Source organism: Ambystoma mexicanum, chromosome 9 (assembly GCF_040938575.1).
Source record: "Ambystoma mexicanum isolate Mex_15411 chromosome 9, UKY_AmexF1_1, whole genome shotgun sequence".
In the NCBI taxonomy this organism is placed as follows: domain Eukaryota; kingdom Metazoa; phylum Chordata; class Amphibia; order Caudata; family Ambystomatidae; genus Ambystoma; species Ambystoma mexicanum.
Genome location: NC_090931.1, coordinates 484,304,923 through 484,330,158, shown reverse-complemented (window position 1 = coordinate 484,330,158; position 25,236 = coordinate 484,304,923). Strand labels below are relative to the sequence as shown.

Sequence of the window (25,236 nt, the reverse complement as noted above, 5' to 3'; positions counted from 1 at the left end):
CAGCACACCCAGCGAGGGCCCAAGGAAGATGAGGAGGAAGGCAGGGATGGAGTTGGGAGCCGGGTGAGGAGCCAGACGAGAGCGCAGGGAGGACCATAACCAGACCTCTAGTCTGCCCAACGGCAACAAAGAGGCGGAATTCTGCGTAACGAAACAGCCCCGAGAATCAGGGCAGCGGTCCTCTCCCCGCCTCCCCTCCCCGAATGAACATTATGACCCCCTGGTGAGAGGCGAACAACACAGAACGGAGGGCCTTGACACCGCCTGCTGGGGGCGATGGGAGCCGCATACAGTGAGCGCGGCTCGGAAGCCAAAGAAGAGCCTCCATAACAAGAGCTAACAATCAGACCGGCAGTGCGCTCCCTTATCACTCCCTTACTTGGTTCCACCTGGCATCATATCGGAGGAGCAAGCACCCCACCAGGGTGAGGGACACCCCCAGCTAGAAAGCGGGACACCTTGAGCAAGGAAGGGACACCAGGAGGAGAGGTGGTTCTTCTCCCCCACCCCCCAACATACATACTGGACAGGGCCCCGACGCAGCCACGCTGCCCCCCCACCCCCACTGACTGGACTCACCATCTCATCTGGGACCTCCCATAAGAAAGACCATAAAGAGCATATGGTATAAGCAACCGCCGGGAGCAGCGGAGCTCAGGGCTCGGCCCTAGCAGTGACAAGGGAGGTCGGGGAGGAAAATTGAGAGATACCAAGCACCAACCTGAAGCAAACCTTAACAGACCCACGTGGTACATACCAGCTAAGGCTTAAGGAGTGGACCTGGGAAACAAACTCTTTTAATGTCCTCCGTTTTAGTACTAGACCTATCCACTCCTGTTTTTATTTTTAGTGTGGTTTTCCCCTTCTTCTCTCCCCTCAGCATTCTGTCCATGAGCCGAGCTTCCTTGTTCGCTTTTATATAGTATTTCTGTTTAGGGGATAGTAGGGTGCGCTCTGCTGCTCTGGTCTGTATTAGGTCTAGTTGGCCCCTTACCATTTATATTCCTTCCTCTGCTCCCTGCTTGCCCCGGGACCCATTCGGGTCACTATCTCTTTAAGCCTCTCTTCCAGTTTTTCTTCCTCTAGTCTCAGTTCCCTATCTCTCCGAGCTTTGATGGCTATAATTTTCCCCCTTAAACACGTTCCTCCTTATTTGCGGGCTTGTGTCTGCTGGTTTATGGATTTCAAAGAAAGCCCCTATCCCTTCTGTGACTTCCTGTGTCAGACTCTCATCCTTGAATAGGTACGCTGGGTATCTCCACTTCCATAGGCCCGGGTTCCCCCATTGTCTTTTCAGCACTAGTTTGATGGGGGTGTGATCAGATTGTGCTATTGTTCCCACACTTATCCCCCTGATACTCGTTAGGAGACCTCCCGAAACCCACGCATTGTCAATGCTGGAGTGTGTACGGTGGACGTGCGAGTAAAAGGTGTTGTCTTTCCTGTCCCCCCCCATCTCCATCCATATGTCCACTAGGGCTAGACTCTGTATTTTCTCCAAGAGCTCCCCCCGAGGGATTCCCTTGCACAGGTGGGCCCTTCCTACTTCTGTCCCTTCTAGTGTCCCACGCTATGTTGAAGGCTCCCGTTAGAATAATGGGGGTCTTTGCGAACTTTTCTAGCCTGTGCAGAGCTCGTAGTATAAATGCATCTTGACCTGGATTGGGCGCGTAAATCGTGGCTACCGTATAACTCCCTCCTATCCCCTTCGGTGCTTTTGCTAGGTATCTCCCCTTGTCTCGATCGACCTCCGCTGGAGTAAGATCAAGATCATTCTTCAGGGCAATTAAACCCCCCCCTTTCTTGCAATCATGCGTGGAATGGTAGATTCAGTTGAAGCCCCAAAACCTTATCCTGCCTCTGTCCCGGGAGTGAACGTGAGTTTCCTGGAGGGCTACTATATCTGGACACTCCCTCCTCAAAAACTGTTCCATTTTTTTCCTTTTGATCAGTGAGTTTAGCCCGTTGACATTAAGAGATAGGAGTGTGATTCTGTTGTCTCTAGCCATTGTCCCTGATGTGTATCCGTGCTCTAACGCCCCCAGACGCTGTGACCAGACCCCCCATTGTCCCTCTCCCCTTGAGCGCCGACCGCTTCCCTGCTCCCTCCCCTCGGCCCCCCCCTCGTCTGGGTGGATTCAACCGGCCTCTAGCCCCCCTCGATTTGATGCCTCAAGGATTGAACCCCACTCTTCCCCAGACCCAGTCCCCTACGCAGGTTCACCTGAACCCTGCCAAGCGTGCCACCCCGCCCTCCATCCCCACAGGATCATTGCTATACACCTCCTGTGTTTATTTGCCCTCCCCAGGTTCATTTCATCATGTTCCCCGGCATCCCTCACTCAGTCTGAGGAGCACCGAGCTGGTTTGACGGGGCCTGTCTTCTTCTCCTGCATTTTTTCTATACTAGGGCCCTTTAGGTTTGGGTGCTTTCCCCCTCTCTTGCTGCATTTGGCTTTCACAGTCGACCACTCCCATGAGTTACGAGCGGCCCGGTGGTCATCCATGGCCCTCCCCATAGGACTGTCTTCCTCGTCTATCCCTCCCTCCCTCTTCGTAGGTCGTAATTCTTCGTTGCTTGCCCTGCCACTCAAAGGTTAAGCCAAATAGAAATGCCAATCTGTAGCACAAGTCCTTGCTCCTTAAGACTGTTAGTATCGGCCCATTTTTCTCCTTTTGATGAGGGTCGACTGGGCTAGGTCCTGGAAGAGATGGAAGCCAAAGCATCTCTGTCTCGCCCCCGGCTCTTGCCTGCGGGGTCCCGTCTGCAGGGTTGTTCTTGCTCCTCCCACTAGTGTCTTCCTTCCAAACTCTGGCTGATCCTCTGTTGCTTGTGGGTCCCCGGACGCATTAGGTTCCTTAGCCCAAATCTTAGGTAACAAACCCTCCTGGGATTTTCTGCCTCCCTTTGGTAAGGACGAGGATTCCTTCCCCCTGGACTTGGACATGTCTAGGCAGACGTGCAGCGCAGTGATAGTTACTCCAGTTTCATCAATAGTGACCCGACATACCCAGTACCAGCACTACCATGCCGATTACCTCCCCAAAACGCCTAAGGTAAATGAGCAGAAATAATTGCTTATAGCAAGAGAATGCCATTATTCTAGTTGACTAGAGCTGTCCAAATAACATGATGTTATTTACATTTATTTAAGGTCACAATTGATGAAACTGGAGTAACTATCACTCCACTTGAATAGCCATCATTCCAAATGGTGAACACAGGATATAGATATCCTATGCTAGCATTTAGGCCATGACTGGACAACCTCTGAAGATCAGTACACAGATGAACTCGGATTACTGCATTGTTTGAAAAAATTAACTTCACTCTTTGAAAATCCTAAAGCACATTGCTCTTGAAGAAGAGACATATTCTCTCGAAACACATTGAGCTTCCTTTATTCTTTCTTTATTAATCATCTGCACTTATGAGTTTTTTGCAAAGTCTGTTGAACTTTGATTTTTGAATTGTGAATCTAACAAGATTGAATTGTTATTTTCCTTGCACTGAAAATGGATGTATCAGATTAATACATTAGACATGAAATACATTGAGTTTTTATCTTGAAATGATACAAATGAGATTCTTGAATTCTTAATATCGAATATATCTAAATGTCAAATTGATACTGACTGGTTATTTTTTCAAGTACTAATAGGTGTGCAGGGGACGGGATGACTCATGTCCCATGAGGTCTCCACTTTCTTTGATACTTCGTTTTGACTTCTGATACCAGAGTCATATTTCTCTCCCCCGCACCCTTGACTTATATCTACCTCCAGTGAGCCTTAGGAGCTCCAAACATCAGAACGGTGATTATTTTAATATCTTTTCAAAATACATGGTGTGCCTGTACTTTATTTTGTACATATATAGGCACTGGCCTGATGCTAGCGCTGGGATCCGGCCAGTTCTTTACCCTGCTGAGGATGTATTAATCTTGCAAGTCAGTTGCTCTGTAAGCAAATAAGGATGGTTTCTTAGCGGGAAAACCGGATACGCAGATGCAAATCTGTGGAGTTTGTGGGTCCCTGGTTCTGTGCCCCATTATGCTGGTTCTGTCTAAATTCCGACCACTGAAGGCTTCATACCAAAAAGGCTGAGTTTATTAGGTTGATTTGGTGCAGACTTCAATGGGTGAAAAAATGTCCATTGCGGAGGGATGGGTTTATCCCCGACCTCTCTGCCCCACCTCTACTCCCACATTGCCAGAATGTACTTTTAATTGCAGAGTTTCATCCCCTCCCTCCTCTCTTCTCTGCCACACACATAGCGTGCCCCTCCCCACATACACACAAACATTTACACATGCGCACGCACACACCCCCTGCTGTCCGTGCCCGCATCTTCCCTCTTCTGGCTGCTGGAGCCTGTCAGTCCCTGCAGCCTTGTGTATGCAGCCTCTTTTGCCCTTGATCTTTAGATTGCAGGCAAAAGACAGCATACCTGTTGTACTACTATGGGCTTGGTGTATACCCTTGTGAGTAGGATATCTGGCGGAAAAGCCCAAGATCTAAGAAGCTATGAATGCTTTGGGTAATGTTACCCATCCGTGTAGGGACTGGGGATGGAGGAGGGTGCAATGACTAAAGAGGGAAGCTTAGTTATAACATTATATATCTATATGCTGTTTGTTTGGTATTGGTTGGGTTTGTGGTTGCTCTTTGAGGGATGTGTAGGAAAAGGTGGCAGTAGACCGGCATCAGTTAGCAGTGGGACAAGTAGACAAATAGGGGTAGAAGTAACTGGGAAGATAAATGTTGGACGACAACCCGGGAATGAGGTAGAAGGCGCTTGTTGGTGAAGTGAATAGGCGGTTTGTCAGAAGTTAGCTGGAATAATATTTCAATCTTGTTTCATCTGGAGTCCAACCCAAGTGAACCTATTTTTCAATGGGAAAGTCGGCCGGATGGTTATAAGTTGCTGGTAATTTCCGTGGTTTGCAGGGCACCTTCTGTAGGGTGAATGGGAGGCAAGTAGATGTATAGTTGGTTTGCATTTTGATGCTGGACTCCTGAGAAGGTACTTGAAAAGCCTGGTTTTAACTGTTTTCTGAAGGCTACATCTTTGTCAGCGGAGGAATGGTGGAATATTCTGCCTAGAGAAGAAAATACTTCTTTGACAATGGCATCAGGTAAACTTCTGAAATTGATATTGTGGAATCCGCTGTCAAGATACTTTATGGACTGAAAGAAATGGTGAGCATTTAGGAATTTATTTTTTTGTGTAAAATGCTAAAAGTTTGAATAAACTAAAATGCTATTAAATAATATCACACCTTCTCGGGCAAGTGTGCTCACAGGGGAACTGGAGAGATTTCACAAAATTAAGTTCCTCTGGTATGGCCTCTTAGGTGGCGGTCAAGTTACTCTGCCTGACATATAACTGGCCCACCCACCCGCTTGTATCCACTACACATCAAGTCTTCCATTTTCCCCTAGGAACAAATCCTGACTCGTTTTCAACCATCCTAATCAATTCTTCTCGCCATCACACTGTCTATTTCATCCAGAATGGTGTTATGAAAGGTTTAATTCCCTTGATTTTTGTTGTAATCTGCTCTCTTTTCCGTTCCTTGCATGCTGCATCGAATTTGAATAAGAAAATTAAGTTTTCTGCTGGAGCCAAATGGCAACATACTATTTGCCCAGAGCCTAATTTTATTTTTATTTTTTTACTTCGGAATTCGACTGAACACCTACACAAAGCCAACATTTGGTAGCCCCTTCTGAGAAATCACTGTTTCTGTTTTTTTGTAGCTGAACCTGTTATACGCGGAGAGCTCTGCCACCTGCCAGAAGGATCTATCTTCATTTACTGTCAAGTAGGAGAAAGGGCATAGTAAGTATTTTCAGGGTGCACTTCGGTAATATTAAACGTTTCTAGTGTTTTGTAGCAGCTGCATGCAGAATATGTTGTACTGGTAATGTTGTCAGGAAGGGCGCAACTAATGGGCCCAAACCTTGAGGGGTGCAGTTAATAATTCAAATAGGGGTGGGGCTTTAGTCAAAATTATTTGTGGGACGCTGTGCCACATTCCCCCCCCCCCCAAGGTATTTTTAAGCACTCTTCTGTAGTGCCTCCTTGATCCACTAGGTTCCTATCTAGCCACTGTTCTCGCCTCACCCAGTCCAGTCTTGCTACTTTGCTGCACTCCACCCCCTATTCGATCCCTTAAGACAATGTGTGCCAGTTTACCTATTCTGTGCTCGCCACATTTAATATATGCCCCATGTCACCCACTCTATCCTCTTATCGCTCACTATCTATAGCCCTCACCCACTGTGCTCACTTCACCTACTCACTGCCCTCCTCGCTCACTGCGTCGCTCACTTTGCCCAATTGCCCCTCATAACAGGACTCTCTGCGCCCTTTGTGAGTATTATTGTCCTCTTGCTAAACTCCCTTTAGCCCACATTCCCAACTATTCCAGGGGGTGCCTAAAATGGTCAGACTAGGTCCACAGTTTAAGTGGGATAAAAAGGTTATGAGCGCGGGTCCCCTAAATCATCTGTGTTTAATAATGCAACCTTCCTTTAAAGACAGTAAAAAATGAAAAAAACAATCCAATATTTATAGAACAATTTATATAGCCTATTCATGCAGGACACCAGACACAGAGAATACGCCATTTTTATGTGTGGAAGCCAGGCTTATATAAAAACTTTATTTTTGGTTTTTCAATATGATCGCCATACATAGGCACCTCCAGGGTGCGCAACCAGATTAAATCAAACAGAGAAAAATTGGAAAGAAAAAACAAGACCCCAACTTCAATCAACCCCACCGAGCCAACCCCCCTCCCCACCCTTAAGTTCACCCTTGCAGGATTCCGTGGGTTCCTTCCTCATTGTCAGTTCGCCATTATCCAGCACCTCCTTACGGATCCGAGCTCCATTGCACATCTTCTAGTTCGCAGATGCAACAGAGTCTAAGTGATCTCCATTTTTTAACAGATCATTTATGTATGGACCCCAGATGTCCGGGGGGGGGCGAGCATGCAGCGGTAGGAGTCTTATAAATTCGCATTCAGTGTTTTGACAATAAATAATGTCTTTTTTCCAGTCTTCAATCTTGGGGGTCGGGCCACGACCCCACGATTCTCCTGCGAGCCAGCACCAGGAGCAGGGCTGCAAGTTTTCGAGACGCTGGCTGCAAGTATTTCGTAAGACTGAGCAGGGCTCCGAGAGGTGTTGGGGTCACTTGTTCGCCTATGATGTCTTTGGTTATTTGTAGAACAGAGGACCAGAAATTGTAAATTCCCGGACAGTTCCAAGCTAGGTGGAGGAAGTCAGCGTTAGCTGCCGCACATCTGTCGCATCGGGCTGACAATTCAGGGTGGTGTTTGTTCCTCTTAAATGGGGTGTAGTACGTCTAATGCACGAAGTTAAAGTGAATTAATTTATGCCGAGTGTTTATTGCAACTTTTTGTGTTTGCGGAGGATATAGGACCAGTCTTCATCAGATATCGATTCCTGAATGGCTGATTTCCATTTTTGATGCACCCTGGGTTTGGGTGTCACACTACGAACTATGAGGGATTTATATAATGACATTAAACTTCCCTCCCCCTGCGCTTGAATCGTATTGTGTAATAAATCCCATGTGGGGGGTTGATTGGGAAAGGACGGAAACAGCTTTTTAAGGGTGTGACGTAGTCTAAAGTAGATGAACACATCTAACGAGGAGTAACTGCCTCTATCTTTGGCCATTTGTGGAGTCAGAAAGGTGCCCCCGGGGAAGAGGTCGCCAAAGGAGTGAATGTTAACCTTGTCTGTCCGTATAAGGAACACTTTCTCATTAGTGATGGGGATTCCAGGAACGAATCTAGTGGGTAATAATGGGGAAAATCTTATTGTTACCCCGTATTTATTAGCTATTTTTTTCCAAATTGCGTAGGTGGATAGGACCGTGTTTAGCGTGTTGTATGGGACCGAAATATTGCTGATAATGACGGCCCTCAGGAGGTTGGGGGAGGCTAAGGCACGTTCCACCTGCACGTGGGGCCAAACAAAGTGGACCGCATACCAGTGACTGAGAAATTGGGCCTGGGCTGCCCAATAGTACTTTTCGATATTGGGGAGCGCAAGTCCCCCATTCGACACTGGCAACGTTAATGTGTTGTCGCTACGCGCGCTGGTTTCCCTGCCCACAACAATTCTAGGATTAGACTCCTGACTTTTTGGAAGAAGGATTTGGGAACAAGTAGCGAAATGTTTGTGAACAAATAGAGAAGTTTGGGTAAGATGACCATTTTCGTTAAGGAGGTTCTTCCCCACATCGTTAAAGGTAGCTTTTTCCACCTATGAATTCGTTCCTGCAAGGAATTTAGTGTACAGACATAGTTATCTCTATATATATCATGATGATTACGTGGCATATAAATACCCAGATAGCGAACCTTTGAGGTTTCCCATTTAAGACCATAATCGTCTGTGAATTCAGTTGTGGTCGGGGTCAGGGGAAAGATTACGGATTTTGAATGGTTGGTTTTGAGACCTGACATTCGCCCAAATTTGATGACTTCTCGCATTACCGGGTTAAGATTGGCCTGTGGGTCACTGACAAATAACATGACGTCAGCGTAGAGGGAGACAATCTATGGGGACCCAGTTTAAGACCTCGTGTCAGATGGTTGGCGCGAAGCCTCGATGCCAGGGGTTCCATAATGAGGGCAAGAATCAGGGCAGAGAGCGGGCAACCCTGTCTTGTTCCGCGTTCTAGTGTTATGCCTGAGGACCTGGAGTTTCCATCAGTAATGTATGAGCGGGGGGCACTATATAGCAAGAACACTAATTTGATGAAGAATTTACCTAGGCCCATTTGTGTAAGTGTTGCGAACATAAATGGCCATTCAACAGAATCGAACGCTTTCTCAGCGTCGAGGGACTGCTATAGCCCATTGTATTGGATTTAGGGCCTCTACGACACCAAACAGTCTTCTGATCCCGTAGGTTGTGCTTCGCCCCGGGATAAACCCAGCTTGATCTCCGATTACAAGTGCGGGCATAAGAGGAAGCAACCTTGCAGCAAGGATTTTAGCTAGAATTTTATTGTCCAGATTAATCAAGGAGATTGGCCTGTAGGATGCACATTCAACTGGGGGTTTGCCGACTTTGTGCAGCACCATTACGTTGGCATCGCGTGATGTGGGGGGAGGAAACCATGCTGCGAAGATTCTTCAAAAACTCGGAGCAGAAGAGGGGCTAGGATGGTTGCATGTGCCTTGTAAAACTCTCCGATGAGCCCATCGGGCCCAGGCGCCTTGGCGTTTGGGAGGGATTTTATTGCCTCCAGAATTTCTTCTACTGTTATCGGAGCGTTTAAGGGTTCACGTAGCTCTGATTCAACCCAGTGCAACTCTGTGTCATCGAGGAACTTTTGTATAGTTTCTGGATCGGAAACCCCTTTGGAACTATAAAGATCTTGATAGAAGTCCCGAAATACGTTGGCAATTTTTTCCTCTGAATATACTAGTTGACCTTGGTCATCTTTAATGCACTCCACTTGGGTCGGGGATTTGTCTATTGATAGAAGACGGGCTAACAAGGCGCCTGGTCTCTGTCCTTCCCCATATTGATGGACCTGGTGTTTGTGGCTCATGAACTTTATTTCTCGTTCAGCTATTTCCTTGAACTTCAGCAGTTCTTTCTTTATTTCGGCCTGAACATGTAGGTCTTGGGTAGTGGAGGCTCTCAACTCTAGTTTTTTCAAGCGTTGTTCACTGCTGGCCAAGTCTTTCCGGATCAGTTTTAGTATGCCATTTTCTTTGGCCAGGCACACTCCTCGTACGTAACATTTTAGTGTTTCCCACATGGTGCTGGCCGAGGCGACAGTCTTGATTTATTTCTATAAAAGATGTTATTTCCTTGCGAATTTCATCCGCGAAGACGGTGTCGTTGAGTGCTCCGGGCTTGAATCTCCATCGGAGCCCAGGGTTTGTGGTGCCTGAAAGGGTGGCTTCCAGTGTGACCATTGAATGATCAGAGAAGGAACGCGGTAAGAATTGACTTCCCCCCCCAGTTAAAAGGGCAGTGAGTGGATGCCAGAATGTAATCGATCCGGGAACTAGTATTGTGAACAGCAGAATGAAAGGTGTACTCTCTTGCGTCTCGATTGTGGCGCCGCCATGTGTCGAACAACTCAAACGTGTGGCAAATCTCACGGACTTGGGCGCTGGCTTTGGAGGGATGTCCTGTTGTACTATGGGACTTGTTGAGAATGGGGTCAATTGGTGTGTTAAGGTCCGCTCCCCAAATAATGGTTGCTGCGTTGATCTTCCCCAGCTGAGTCATGACCCAGTTAAAGTTGTTGGGTCCATCGGTATTTGGTGCGTATAAGTTTACTATTGCTACCTCTTTCCCTGAGATCAACCCTCTCACCAGTAGGGCTCTTCCCTCTGAGTCCTTTACTAAGTTATTGAGACTAAAGTTCGATTTCCTCTCTATTAAAATTGCAACACCTCTAGCGTACGACGAATATGATGAGAAATGCCTATTACAGCCCCATGATTTAGCCCAAAGTTGTTCTGATGAAGGCAGGATATGAGTTTCTTGTAAGATAGCAATGTTAATCTTGTGACGTCAGAGATAATGGAGTATTCTCCTATTTTCGCTGGACGGTTACCCCCTTGGATATTCCAGGTGGCGATTTTAAGTGTTATTCATGCCATCTGGGAGGTTAATTAAGTTCCAATCCATCAGGACTAGAGGAATTGACTGGATTCTTGTAATCTGGAGGTGGCCGGAGAGCCCGGCTTGTGTTGGAGTGACGAGGAACCAGGTGATTGTTGTGGAATAAGGGTGAGGGGTAGGTAGTGGCTCGGCTGAACTGGAATCCCACCCTTGTGTGGGCAACCCCCAAATGGCCCACAAAGAACAGTCCCTTACAAACAAAACAGACAACATTGCAGTGCTAGGGGCGCCGGTGGCCCTCCAAGAGGGGGCTGGCCTCCAACTTTCGTTACGAATTTCGGTCAGTGGTGATAGAGCTGCTATATGAGTGTTGGTGAGGCGTCTTACATTTTGCGACCATTACGAAGTGGATTTTTATGGTGGATCCCTCCTCTGTCTATTTCCCCTCTGGGGGTTACGGTTGTTTGGGGCGGGCCGGCGCGGCCTAGATAATCACTGATCTCTTCTGGAGTGTTGAAGAACTGTGTTTTGCCTTCGTGCTGGAGGCGAAGTTTCGCCGAGAAAAGCATGGAGTATTGGATCTGGTTTTCTTGTAATCTTCGTTTCACGGCTGTGAAAGTACGTCTTTGCGCCTGGACGGCTTGGGAGAAATCTGGGAAAAACTGAATCTTATCACCTTCGTATTGGAGCTCTCCTTTGACTCTGGCTGCTCTGAGAATGGCGTCTCGGTCCTTATAATTGAGTAGCTTCACAATGATGGGTCGAGGGTTTGCTCCGGGAATGGGTTTCGCATTAGGAACCCTATGGGCTCTTTCGACAACAAAGCACTTAGAAAGGATCTCTGAGCCAAACGGGTCCGTGCAGATTTTCTCCACGTATTCCTCCATTTTTAGGGTTTGTTGGTGCTCTCTGATTCCGACAATCCTTATGTTATTATGCCGTGAGTGGCCCTTAAAGTCCTCGTTTTTGGCGCTCGCTGCCTTCATTTGCGCCTCCAGTAGGGATACCCTGGAGGTTAAGGCTGTTGTCCCATCAAGGTCGGAGACCCTCTGTTCGACAGTGTCGAGCCTGTCCGCATGTTTATCCAACCGATGTTGGAGCTGGTCTACTTTGGAGGAAAGCGTGTCTAGTCTGCTCCCCAGGCTCCCTATCCCTGCCTTGAGGTCTAACATGATTTCTCTGATGTCAAAGTCTTGTGTCTCCTCCTCTTCTTCGTTGGGCGGACTTTGGTTGGGTGATTGTGATCTACTGTTGGAGGAGGACGCTTTGACGGAGGAGCAGCCCTCAAAGTTCAATTTTCTCTGCGATCTGTCAGTTTTCCCCATGATCTCAATGAAAGTGAGCGATGAAGCACCGAGAATGCGACACAGGGCGGATTCGGGAGAGCCAGCCAAGAATCTGCTGGGTGTGTTTGTGGCAGGCTTGCCGGGGATCTCTTGCCGCACGATTAGGCGCACACACTGCAAATTTTGGTTTCGCCTCTGCCACCTCTATTGTATCTGAGAGGAGTTGGTGAGGAATTCCGTGTCACGTCTATGGATGTATCGACGACGTCGCTCGGGTACACAAACCTCTTGATGAACACCTGAGCAATTCACGGGGATAGCCGCAGTGATCGGCGCAGTTTATGGCCCAGAACTAATGCTATGGCCTCGCAGGCGCTCCGGGCCGATTTCACTGTGAGCAGTTGGAGGTGGGGTGTTCCTGCTTCGATTCAGAGTACTTTTTAGTTGACTAGTTGCCCCACCGTGGAGTGTCGCTTATATCTGTGCGGGCCTGTAGAAACCTTTTCACTTGCGAGGCTTCCGGTGCATGCTCCGTGCCGCCCAGTCACTGGACCGCAGTTGGTCTCCTTCACAGTTGATGGTAGTACAGGACTGATCTATGTTCGTTTTATGTATGTGGCCACTAGGCCCCACAGAACTGCGGCAGCTGCAGGCTATGTTGACGCACGGGAGAGCCGGAAGACCAATCCAATTTATCGCGGGTGCTGGCAGTTAGGGGGCGCGTACAACGCGCTCGTACCTGGCTTTCCGCTGGCATATGGTCTGCGGCCTCGTCGCTGTCTCCAGCGTTCTGACTTGTTCGCGGCGGTCGTCTGGGCCCACTCTGGATTCTCAGCGATCGGTTCCTCCCCGCTTCTCAGGAGCTCTGGTGTAGCGCGGCCGGCGCTCGGGGGTGGGGGGGGCCGCCGCTGCACACCACTGCTGTGCGGCTTCTCACTCCATCTGACGCCCCTGTGGCTCGGCGGCGCAGGGCCGGCGCCTTCTGATGTTACAGCCGGGCACTGCTACCTCCCGTACGACCGCCTCGCCACAGCTCCGCCAAGGCCGCGCCTCCACCAAGATGGCGGAAGGAGGGGTGGGACCTTTCTCCGGCCGGCGCTCGTAAGCAAACCACATGCGACGGGTGAAATAGTTCCAGAGTTGTGTTCACAGCAGCTCGACTAGTCACCACGGAAGAATGCTATTTTCAGGATCTTTGGGGAGCTACACGGAGCTCACAGGGAAGCCGCCATCTTGGACGGCTCTCTAGCGCCCTCTTTGTGGAAGCCAGGCTTGAAATCCAACAAGGAACGTGCCCAGGAAAGAAGCAATCATAGTGGATTCCAATTTCAGATACTCAGAGGTGCCTCCCAATTTTCCAATCCTGGATGCAGTTCATAAACCCTTGACGAGTAAAAATCATTGTTTAAGCGCAAACTTCTCCCTCCCACCAATTGTATTTCAATTTTCCTTGATTCTGAGAAAATGCTTTGAAGTCCATTTTACTTCACTGAAACCAGGAGTTCTCTAGATCTGACAACCAAACTGCTAATGTCTATCAATGATTGTGTTTTCTTTGAACCGATAAACAGACTGGCTTTTACTCACCCAAGACCCTGATTATTTAAGGCAGTTATTTAAAATATTATTTTGATTTATGCATGAGATGTACATAATGCTAGTCACTTCAAGGTACCAAGGAAGTAACCAGAACGGTAACTGGAGAGTGGAAAGGCTAGGAAAAGGCTGGGTGTATATATAGTCTTTTCTCAACGGTTCTGACACCATTTTGCAGGTGGTAAAATAAGAGTTTTATAATGGAGGATAAATACAGTGAGAGCTTTACAGGTCTGTAACATTTGATAGGGTCAGTCAAAGGTCTGCTTTCAGAGTTCAACTTTCAGCACCTCCTCGAGTCTCCATTGACCTTGTTGAAATTTGGGTTCCATTGAGAAGTGGTTCTAGATGGTGGGGTCTTGGGCAATTACTCATCTTGCCCCCGATGATAGTAGTTTTTTTATTTTCTGGTGCGGTCTTGACCGAGATTGATCGCAGCACATAAATGCCACCATTTTACCATTTTGAGGGTGGTAGACCGTTTGGGGTGTGAAAGACCAACTTTCCACAAGCATTTGTGCGTTGTGCAGAGTGTTGTGAATTGAATTCTCTTTTCAATAGACAATCATTGTAGCAACTTCAGAGGTGACGAGACGTGATCTGGATGCTTAGACCGCAAATTATTCAAGCTGCTCCGTTTAATGCTATTTGTAATTGTTTGAGGCTATGTTGGGGTCATGGTAGAGTATGTTGGTGTAGTTTATTTGCTAAGAACCCATGCCTGGATCAGATGTAAAAGGTTTGTGATCTTTGGAGGCTTTGTCGGTTAAAGGGGACATTTCTTGTGAGGGTATTGCTTTGTGTCATGAGTGAAACCCTTTGGTCAAATATTATGCTTAGATTAAGAAGATTTGGAAGGAGTTGGCTGACCACCTACAAAGGGAGGCCTTTGGAATGGTATCTGTGCTGTGAGAAAAGAGCCAATGTTTATTTCTGATCAGCTTATAGTGAATCAGTTTGTCCTGTCCTCCAGTCTTGTATTCTCAGTAGGCATGTAGAGGTGAATTGGGGTCATTGTTAAACTAAGATTGATTGAGTGTTTTTCATATAAAGCTGGATGGATGTCTGTGGGCACATCTAAGCATTAACTAGCCAGGGTTTGAGGGAGAAAGTCCCTCGAGGGGACCCACAAAAGACATATGATGTTGGAGTAATGAAATACCGCCCTTTCACTCGTTTCACCCATCCTTGAGAATAGGACATGATGTTTAAATTGGGTTGTTTCTTTGCTCCTATTTGAGAGGAAACTCTATTGTTGTGCAGAAGATTATTTGATCCAATGTTGGTCTGGAGTTGCTTTGTTGCCATTCATTCAAGGTATGTGTGACTTATATCTGTGAAGATTGCAATGTAAATTTGGAAAGGAAACGAAAATATCAAATCCAAATTTTTAATTTTTTATTGCCTCCCTGATTCTTGGGACCTCTGTGCTGCATCCTGCCGCCATTTAGCCACTGCGTGGCAGAGTGCCTGCAAAAGAAGGTTTTGCATGTTCTTGTTCCCATTCTTGGCTGTTGGACCTGTGGAATCTCCAAGATGGCCTCTATGTGAAGTGTAAGCTGGTACGCGGTTTGCACCCCTCGTCTCCCACTCTACTTGGCTCTGATTGGCCTTTGGAACCTATATATCGGCTTATTGTGGACCGGCAGACTTTAGCCGACCCCCTCCCTAAAAACCCAGATCTCAAGGCCCTGTCAGCTGCCAGTTCGCTGTGTGAGGACTTCCTGCACCCCCTCACGAAAAGCACTGATGATGTCGCTCCCACATTTTTCAGTGGAGCCTGAACTATCTTGACTTTTCACCTCCACAACAATGGGTTAGTCTCCTCTAACTCAAAAATCTCCTACCCCTCTGACTTTCCCTCCCTCTCTCCATCCCACCTGGTCTCCCACTCCTACCGCCTGTGATTGAACTGTGATTTACACCTACTGCTGCCAATTTGAATTTAGCTGTTTTTTCACCTACTGCTGCCAATTTGAATTTTGCTGTGCCTTTGTGGTTGTACTGTGTACTTTTCTCTTGAACTTGGTTGGCCAAGTGACTGCATTGTGCTACTCTGCCCACTGTTCCTATCCTGGTCCTCCCCCCTGCTCCCATCCCTCTCTCTACTTCACCCATGGCGCTCTCTGTTTCTCCTATCTTCTCTAACTGTTTCCCCATCAACTATTCTTCCCTTCTCACTAGGTCTGGAAGGAAGAAGTTCAAAAAGGATAGCTTTGTCTCTAACCCTGGTCTCCCTATCGCTGACACCTATACCAGCGCATCCTCTAGACAGACCCTGACCGACATCCTCTTTGTCGTTCCCTCGCCAGATCTATGGTTTCTTCATATGGTCTCAGTGCTCTCTCCTTCTCCCATTAATGGTGACACCGCTGGGAGGCCCTCCTGGCCCCCTTCCAATCCTCTGAGGTCATCATTGTCTCCCTAAATGTCACTGTCATGGTCTAAGGCCCTCAGGCCAACCTTCTCCTCTTTGATAGACGATTCCCACATCTCATCAATTTCCTTTCCTTTTCCGCTGTCCATTCTCTCCCTTCCTCGGGTTCCTTGACTTCCCACTCTGCCTCCTCCTTAACTACCTTGCTCTCTCCTCATTCCTCTCCTGCCCCCTCTTGGGCTCCGTCTACATCTCCTTCTACACCTCCGCAGGGCGTACCTCTAATCTGTACCCCTGCCCGGAAGTCCTTCAAGGATGGCAACCTTCTCCATATTGCCACTCTCAACTCTCGCTCAGCCGTCAATCACTTCTCTGACATCTGCCGCCTCCTGGAAGAACATGACCTCAGTGTCCTCGGTCTCACAGACATGGTTCATGGCCAGCTCTGTCACACACTTTGACACCCTCCTTCCTGATGGCTACAAGATCCTCTCTGCACACAGACCCAACCGTTCCGGAGGGGCTGTAGCCCTGATCTTCCCGGAGTGGGTTCCTGCCTCTCATACCTATGCAGGCCTTCTAAACTTTCGAATGTCTTGCCTGCAGGCTTTCTCTATCTCCTGGCCACTCTCTTACTGTGGCTACTATCTATCGGCCACCTGGTCAGATCACCTCCTTCCTCTCTGAGTGGGCGGACCTCTCCTCTCCTCTTCCTTCCTGTCCTCAACCACTCAACTCCTCCTTCTTGGGGACCTCAACATCCATCTGGATGCTCCCTGTTCCTCCTCTGGACTCTTTGGCGACCTCTGCGATTCTCTTTCTATTCTCCCCTCTGGCCGACTCACTCTGCAGGACCCACGTTGGATATTTTGATCTCCTCTGACCTCCACCTCTCCATCCCTCTGACCACTCCTCTCTCCTTTAGTGATCACTCCCTCCTTTCCTCCCATCTCTACCTCTCTTCCCCCTCAGGCCAAGCCAAATCCAAAACTGCCACCTACCTTCTTGGTCATCCGACCCATGAAGCGTGTGGCAGTTGAGTCATTCGCCGCCACTTTCTCTCCCCCCCCCTCCGCCTCCTCTGGCTGACTCGCATCCTGATGCAGCCCTTTGCATGCTCTACTATTCTATCTCTGATACTATTGATGCTCTGTCCCTGTCGTGAGGATCTGCTTGAAGCCCAAAGCCAAGTGTAATTCTTGGTACGACTCCGACCAAGCTACCCTTAAACACGAGTGTAGGGTGGCTGAGCGGAAATGGCAGTCCTCTTGTACATCTTCTGACAAACTGGCATGGCGCTTGCTCCAAAGGCAATACCGGCTCCTTGTCCGAACTAAGAAGAGAGCCCACATCCAAGCCTGCGTTTCTGCGGCATCTAACAACTCGGGGATCTGGCCAACCCTGCTGCAGTCTCTACCACCCCTGTCGCCTGCCAGGCCCTTTGCACGGCCCTTGCCTCTCATTTCATCTCAAAAACCCAGGACATCCTGTCCACCCTCTTGTCCTCTTTCCCCCTTCTCCCTCTGCTACCTCTGGCCCTCCTACAGCTGCCCCCATCCCTCTTTTTCTTTCTTTGCTGTTCTCCCCAGATGAGATTTCCAGACAAGTCCGATCTATGAAAGTCTTGTCAAAACAGGTTCTTCCCTGTTCATCCAAAACCATCAAGGACCACATTGACACACTTGCTCCTGCTCTGGCCGACTTCTGCAACCTCTCCATCACCCCTGCAATCTTCCGCTCCCCTCTGAAACACTTTCTTATGCACCCTCTTCTCAAGAAACCCACAGCCGACCCCTCATGCATGGCTAACTATTGCCCAATTTCTATTACTCCCTTTCTGGGCAAACTCCTGGAAAAGCTGCCCATCTCCCAGCTTAATCTTCACACCAATTCTGTTGGTTGTCTCCATGACCATCAGTCTGGCTTCAGAGCTGCCAGAAGAATGGAAACTACTCTCTTGAACATCCGTGAAGACCTGCTCCCCAACCTCGACTCTAACATCCCTTCTGTCCTCATCCTACTCGATATCTCTTCTGCCTTTGACACTGTCAACCATGCCATCCTGCGCAACCTTCTCAGTGATAACCTGGGTATCACTGATCAGGCCTTGGCCTGGCTGACCTCTTTCCTCTCTGATCGACCCTCCTAGGTCCAACTTGGGTCCTTCCTTTCCTCTATCTCACTCTCTACCTGTGGTGTGGGGTCCAACCTATCTCCCTGGCTTTTCAACCAATACCCGGCACCTCTCGCCCACCATATTCCCACTCTTTGCTCAAACTTTCAGTGCTCTGCGGATGACGCTCAGCATGTTTTCAGGCTTCCCTCTGCCACCTCTGCTCCTTCTCTCATCTCTGACTGTCTGTCGGCTATCCAGGAGTGGTGTGCCGCCAATGTTCCCTGCCTTAAAGCCAGTAAGACGGAGATTCTCCTCATTGGCACACCTGCACACTCCTTTCCGGTCACTCGTTGGCCGGCCTCCCTTGGCCCTCCTCCTGCTCCCCACCTGTGAGGCTAAGAACCTCTGGGTCATCATCGACTCCACACTCTCCTTTTCTCCTCACATCTCTAAGAAGTCAAACTACCAACTGCACATCCTCAGAGGTATTCTTCCTTTCCTCTCCTTCCCCCCCTGAAGTTCACTGTCTCTAGAGCCCTAGTTCTCTCTAGGCTGAACTAATGCAACAGCCTATTTCTAAATCTGCCTGCTGCTACACTCCGCCCTCTGCAACTCATCTAGAACAGGACTGTGAGACTTGTCCTTGGCCTCAAGCCCTGGAGTCATATCTCTCCAGCCCTGAAATCTCCTCATTGGCTCCCAGTGGCTGCAAGGATTGAATTCAAGACCCTTTGCATTGCCCACAAGGCTTTCCGGGGCCTGGGTCCACAATACATTCAACCCTTCTGCCGTAAATACCTTCCTATTCGTGCTCTTCTCTCCTCCACCTGCAACTTCCTCAGGGTCAGTCGCTTCTCGAAGCAAAGATTTGAGGGTAGATCTCTTTCCTCGGCTGGGGCCTCCCTCTGGAACAGCCTTCCTGCCTCTCTGAAACTTCAGGGGACCCATCTTCGGTTCCGAAAGCACCTAAAGACCTTCCTCTTTGTTTCTGCCTTCGCTCTTCCTCTCACCTGCTGATCTGTCTGCTTCGGCTCCAGGCACCTGGTTACCCTCTGATTTTCGGGCCCAGGTTCCTGCGCATCCAGCCACACACCTGCACTGCCTCCTGGCAACCCTTGCACTTGGGTCTGTATCTGCAATCCTACAGTCCCCTTACCTGCACTTATTAGACACCCCCTGCCTGCGCTTTAACCTTGCACTTGCCACCATGCTGGCTGCACTACTAGTTGTTTTATCCCTTGCTCAGCACTTTACACTCCTCCCCTCCCCCTTGCACTTTCCCAGTCTCTCTCCCCTGCACTTGCGCGTTCTCAATGTCACTGGGCCTAGTAAGATTGTTGTTTTGTCCTCCCCTGTTCCCCTCCCTTGCCTCGTCGCGCTCTGAAACACTGGTGTATGAGCGTGATATAAATAAAATATCATATTTCATATAAGTATTTTGGTGAGGAAGGGTAAGTCTTGTACCTATGGTCAACAGTACCTACTCCACATTTCGGTGTACAGTACCTATTGCAAAGCAGTCTCTTCATCAGCAAAAAGGAACATTTTCTATGTCAATAAATATGCAGCAGTCTTTCTCACTTCGCTTTCCTTCCCTTGCTATCTCTCTTGTGCCACTTTTCTCTTTCTAGTTTCCACCCCCAAACTCCTCTTGAAATATTTAATTGATGGATTGCAGTGATAGAAACCATGTAATGGTTTGTTTTAGAACACAACACCATCACTCTAGAATTCCAATTTAATGTACAAAGCACTAAAAGCTAACTAGGGCAACTAAGCCACGAAGAAAGGGGTTCTGTGTGCAGTTGGTTTGAATATATATGGTTTTAGCATCTGTCTGAACTTTAGCATCTGAACCGTGCTGCTAAAAGGTTCCTAATGCTCATTCTACCAGTTTGCAGCCTTGTAAAATACGTGGCACAAGTTTGGGAATATTTTTGTAAATGTCGGAAGATTTTTCTATGTGGAATTTCAGGTGTCTTTCGGTGGTGGAGGGTGCGTGGGGTTGTTTTTATGTATTGCAAGTCTATACCATATTTGCTTTAGTGGCTCAGGATCTAGGGATAAAGTATGAAAAACGAATCTCACTCTTAAATGCAAAGGAGATAAATCTGTTCAGTAACCTAAAATGTCACTGCACATGGCTCTGTAGGCATGTTCAAATAGGCCTGTTAGGGTGATTGCTTTAAAACTCGCTACCGCTCCCCCTTGCTCCTGCCCACTTCCTGACAGCTTCACTTTTCTCCTGCCGTCCTTGCTCTTGCCCCCCTTTCCTCCAATCCCCTTGCTCTCCTTTGTTTATGCCCCCATGCTTCCCTTTGCCCCCACCCACTGTCTCTCCTTTGCTCCTGCTACCTTTCTCTGCTTTTCTCCCGGCTGTTAGGAAAGATTTCTCTTTTGGTAAGTTTCCCTTCATAGTTGGACCTCAATACATTTTGCTTCTGTGTTTGAACCTGTCCTGACTTTTGCCAGCCGTTTGTTCATTTTGTTATAGGGAAACTGATCAGTCTTTCAGACTATCAGTACTCGGAGACTGTTTCCCTTTTGAAAGTTGCCCGGGAAAGCTGCTTTTCTTTCATAGGCTATCCCACTCCACATCTGTGGTGCCAGTGAGTCTTGGTGTGTGACATGAGTGAAGCCAATAGTTGCTCCTGATTGGACAACTACTGGCTCATGGAATTGTGCAGATTCGTACCCTCGGTGGGCTTGGACTTTCTTCCATGTTGGATATTGGATTAGAAGATGACTCCTGCAGTCATTTCTTTAGCTCAGCGTTGGAGCAAAGTATCCCTTGTTGAAGAACAGCCAACTGAAAATCCAAAGAAGACTCCTGAAGAGACCCAGCATCCCTTCTTGCGTCTGTCCCCATGAAGCCCTGTTGGTCTACCGTATCTGTGAAGGCCTTGTGCGGCGCTTCAAGCCCTGGACTGCAGGGACCAACCACTCCCGTCCTGTTCTCGGAGATGCAGCCATCGTGAGTCTTCAGAAGCTTCTGTGGACTAAAGAACTCCGAAGGGAGACGCTAGAGAAAACATGCAAGTGTTACCCCTAGACTCATCAACCAATATTTCACAACAAAAACCCTCACATCTATCACTGCAGGTGGTGGTATAGACAGACACATCAAAGTTTTTCTCCTATTTGAATCTTTAAATACTAATTCATAAAACTTAATCTGTTAAAATACATAACCATTTAGTAAAGGTTTGTGATGTGAAACTACCTTTAAAGTGACAAGTGCATCCTAAAAAAGTTAAGTACAAAAATAGCAAAAACAAAATTCATTCAATTAACAGTATACAAATATATCAAACCAGTCTTATCAGGCTAATGTCATCCACAACAAAAGTATAGCATGAACTGGTCAACATATTCAGAATTTGGATAACCGATAACAAGATGTTAAATGCACTGGGGTAAGGAATCCCTTGGTATCAGGCTACTTGTTGTAGCCTAAAAGATGTTTAGTTCCGGTGCATCTCTCCTTTACATTATAGGAACTTCTTCAGGGGCAGCGACAATACGTTAGCTACATTTATCGTTAGTACCAAACATGCAGTGTCTGGGGTTCCCAGTAACCCAAAACACATTGGGGACAGAACGTTTCTTAATATCATTGGAACATATAAGCATTCAATTTTTTTCTCTGTGTCGTAGTCTTATATAGCCATTCTGTTAATTCACCCTGTCTTGAGTTAAATCTCTTTTCGCATAATTCTGGCCTTCCGTGCACGATTTACAGTAACTTATGCTTCTCGGAGCTTGAGTGTGACTAAGGTTCATGTGGTTTTCAGGAAAGCTTTGTCTTAATTCTGATCCTTTTGGCATACCGACGACTCAAAGCCAAGCGCCTAACTTAGTAGCAACCTGGATGGACCACATGGTGGAGTGACCAGCTCTCCAGTGGGCTACCTCGCTAGAACCATCGCCATTCCGCATTTGCAGCCGGAACTTCGGTGGTCTCCAGCTTGTGGTGTAATTTGCTTCCCTGCTGCCCAATTTCAGCCTCCCAGCTTCAAGGGATCCTGTTCTGGAAGGGCTTCTTCACTGGCGACTGGAAGGGTGTTTGCCATAGTCGGTGTGATAATGATTTTGTTATTTATATATCACTTACGCCTAAGCGCTGTACATGGAACATATTTACATACATCGTCATCCCAACCCCAGTTGGTACTCCTTTATCGGCCCCAGAAGGATGAAAGGCTGAGCAGGCCTTAATGGGATTCAAACTTGTGACATGCAGATCACACATAGATTGCAGCAGCGAGTGCTCAACCCGCTAAACTATCTTGCTGGAATCTTGGCCGTTGCTGCAACTCGCCTACCCCCGTCCTGTGAGGTGTCCTGAAGAGGGCTTCATCAGTGCTTTCTGCATTTCTATATCGCCAAAGGTTGCACCTGGATCCGACCGGAAGAATCGTTGCACCCACAGCTCATTTGTCTCCCACTGTGCCCCTTAGGATAACATTGAGAGCAAGACCTTTTTGTATCTTTCCATTCCACTGCTTTTTTGTCCCACCAAATCAGTGAAACCTGAAAGATGAGAACACATTTTTACTTAACAGTAACTGTGTTGCATCTCTTCTCTGGAACAATCACCAATACAAGTACTTATCCAGCATCAGAGAAGTTCGGGGGAGAAGCATTGTGACTTTTGGGTGCAAGGCCCCCCTCTTTATAGGGATTGGACCTCTGAAGCAGATTTCTTATGACTTGGTTGCATTTTACTCCATGTTTAATTTACCTTTTTATCGATTAAAGCTCATTTAATGCATTTAAAGTCCCTATGGTGACAGTATATATGTTTATTATTGAGTGTTGTGAGCTGGAATCACCTGCTTGTTTCATTTTTTAGTGTGTGTTTGAGGCCTAGAATAAATATAGTAATTTGTATCCATTACTGTCTAAATGGCAACTGTGTGGACTCATTGTGGACCCGGACCCCACTCACACTCTCTTGAGAATAGCCTTGACTGCTTTCCATTGCTACATTGATTGGGTTTTGGCTAACATCTCAGAGTTCCCCTGTTCGCTATAACTAGGGAGGCCACCAGGCCAGATTCTAGAAGTCCATCTGAACACCGCCCAAAGGATTTTCTTTTAAGTTCAGGCACCTTGCAGAAAGTACAAACTGCTGCTAGTGGTCAAAGGCTTTCCACATAAATGTCCTCTCTCATCTAGCTTGAATTTCTATTGCTACTTTCCATACAGAAAATAATGCAGAATTATGTTAATATTAGAAGCAAATCGCAAACATATCTCTGCTCAGTTCATGCCAGGTCAATCTGTAGTTTTGGTATGGAGTAGATCAGTAAAGACAGTAAAACCATCTCACATCTAATGTGTTAGCCTAAATTGGCACCCCTGAACACAAAGTCTCAATCTAAAGCAATGGGTAAGGCACACAATTGCAATCCCTTCGACCTGCTTTTAGCCTAAACATGGATCATGCCCAGACAGGACAGTTCAGCCTCTAGTGGGCTGTTATTTGGGCGGGGCAGTGAGTGTTATTGTGCAGCCAGAAGGTAAGGAGGTGTAGAAGCGGACTCGTTTGGTAACCCAAGAGCAGATGGGGCAGTCTCTGTTTTCTACATCCAGCTCTGTAAGTAGCTGTACTTTGGACGACAATACATGGGCTAGAGGGATGTCTGGCCCAGAGAGAGTAATTCTTAATCGCACACAAAGGCATTAGTGGGGGGTTATCTATGGGTGTTCAAAGAAGAATGTGCACAGGGCAATCACATCAGGCTGTAGTACTTCAGTTGGAGCTTTGTAGGTGGAAAATGCAAGGTGTACATTCAAAACCCTCTGCATTGTCCACAAGGCTTTCTGGGGCCTGGGCCCAAAATACCTTCAGCTATTCCTCCGCAAATACCTCCCCTCTCGAGCTCTTCGCTCCCTAACTCCCTCAGGGTCAGTCGTTTTTCAAAGAAACGAGCTGGGGGTAGATCTGTCTTCGGCCGGGGCTTATCTCTGGAACAGCCTCCCTGCCACTCTCTAACTTGGGGAGAACCATCTGCGGTTCCAGAAGCTTCTCAAGACCTTCCTCTTTGCTTCTGCCTTCGCTCCCCCTCTCCCCTGCTGATCTGTTCTCTCTTGGCACCGTGCACCTGGCCAGCCTCTGTCCTCCGGGCCCAGGTACCTGCTCACCCTGCCACCCTCCCGCGCTGCCTCCGGGCCACCCCTTGCACTGGGGTATGTATCTGTACCCATACAGTCCCGCCCCCCTCTTTTCCTTCATGCACTTATCAGACCTACCCTGTCTGCTGCCTTAAACCCAGCATTGCCACTTGCTGGCTGCCCTACCGCTGTTTGTTGCCTTTATTATTTATTTATTATTATTTATATGTTTCTCCTTTGCTCCGCACTTTCCACTTCTCCCCCTTGCATGCACTCGCGTGTTCTCAATGTCACTCGGCCTAGTATGATCGTTGTTTTGTTCTTCCCTGTTCCCCTCCCTTGCCTTGTCACGCTCTGAAACACTTGTGTGCGATTGTGATAGAAATAAAATATCAATTCAATTCAAGGGCAGCGTGTCCACCCAAGTTAACTTCGTTTGGGCTTAGATTTTAGCCAGCTTTGTTTGGAGGTCTTTGTTCCTTCTCTCAGTTGTTCGTGAACTCTGGGCCTATACGGCACATGCAATTTTTGATCGATCCCCAGGGCATCAAACATTATTTTCATGACAACATTATAGATGTGACTCCCTCTACCCAAGCTTTAAATAGGGTGTATGCCCCAACAAGGATACATATTCCTCCGTAATCTTTTAGGGACAGTTATAGAATCGTCTCTTAGACATGGAAAACTCTCAACCCATCTAGAAAACATTTTCACAATAACAAGAACGTATTGGTATTTTGCGACTGGTTTAGTGTCAACAAAATCAATTTTAAGCTCATAAAACAGAACGGGTGGGGGTGGGCGAGCCGTTGTCTGTACTTTTGCTATTTTACCCACATGGTGTAGTTGTTATACATGACATTGTTGTACAAATCGTCTAGCTCTAGTGCCCACCCCTGGTGCAAACCAGATATTCATGATGCCTTTTTTTTCATGGCTTGTCCCCCTATGTGAGCTAGGGAATGTGCGAGCCGCCTCAGATATTTTTCAGCAACAGCTAGAGCTACAGGCTTCCTATACTAAGAGTACCATATATCGTTTTCATGTTTAACAACCCCCCTAACCCCCAAAGATCTTCCCATGCCTTAGACTCATCAGGT

The 25,236-nt window shown here is 47.6% G+C and overlaps 1 protein-coding gene across 1 annotated transcript in view; it reads left to right on the top strand.

Annotated features, from left to right (window-relative positions):
- Window positions 1–25,236, top strand: part of TXNDC17 (thioredoxin domain containing 17) — a 365,052-nt gene that overhangs the window by 229,651 nt on the left and 110,165 nt on the right. The window contains exon 2 of the mRNA XM_069615032.1: window positions 5,764–5,845. Coding sequence (XP_069471133.1) covers window positions 5,764–5,845 — 82 coding nt within the window. The remainder of the gene's footprint in view (window positions 1–5,763; window positions 5,846–25,236) is intronic.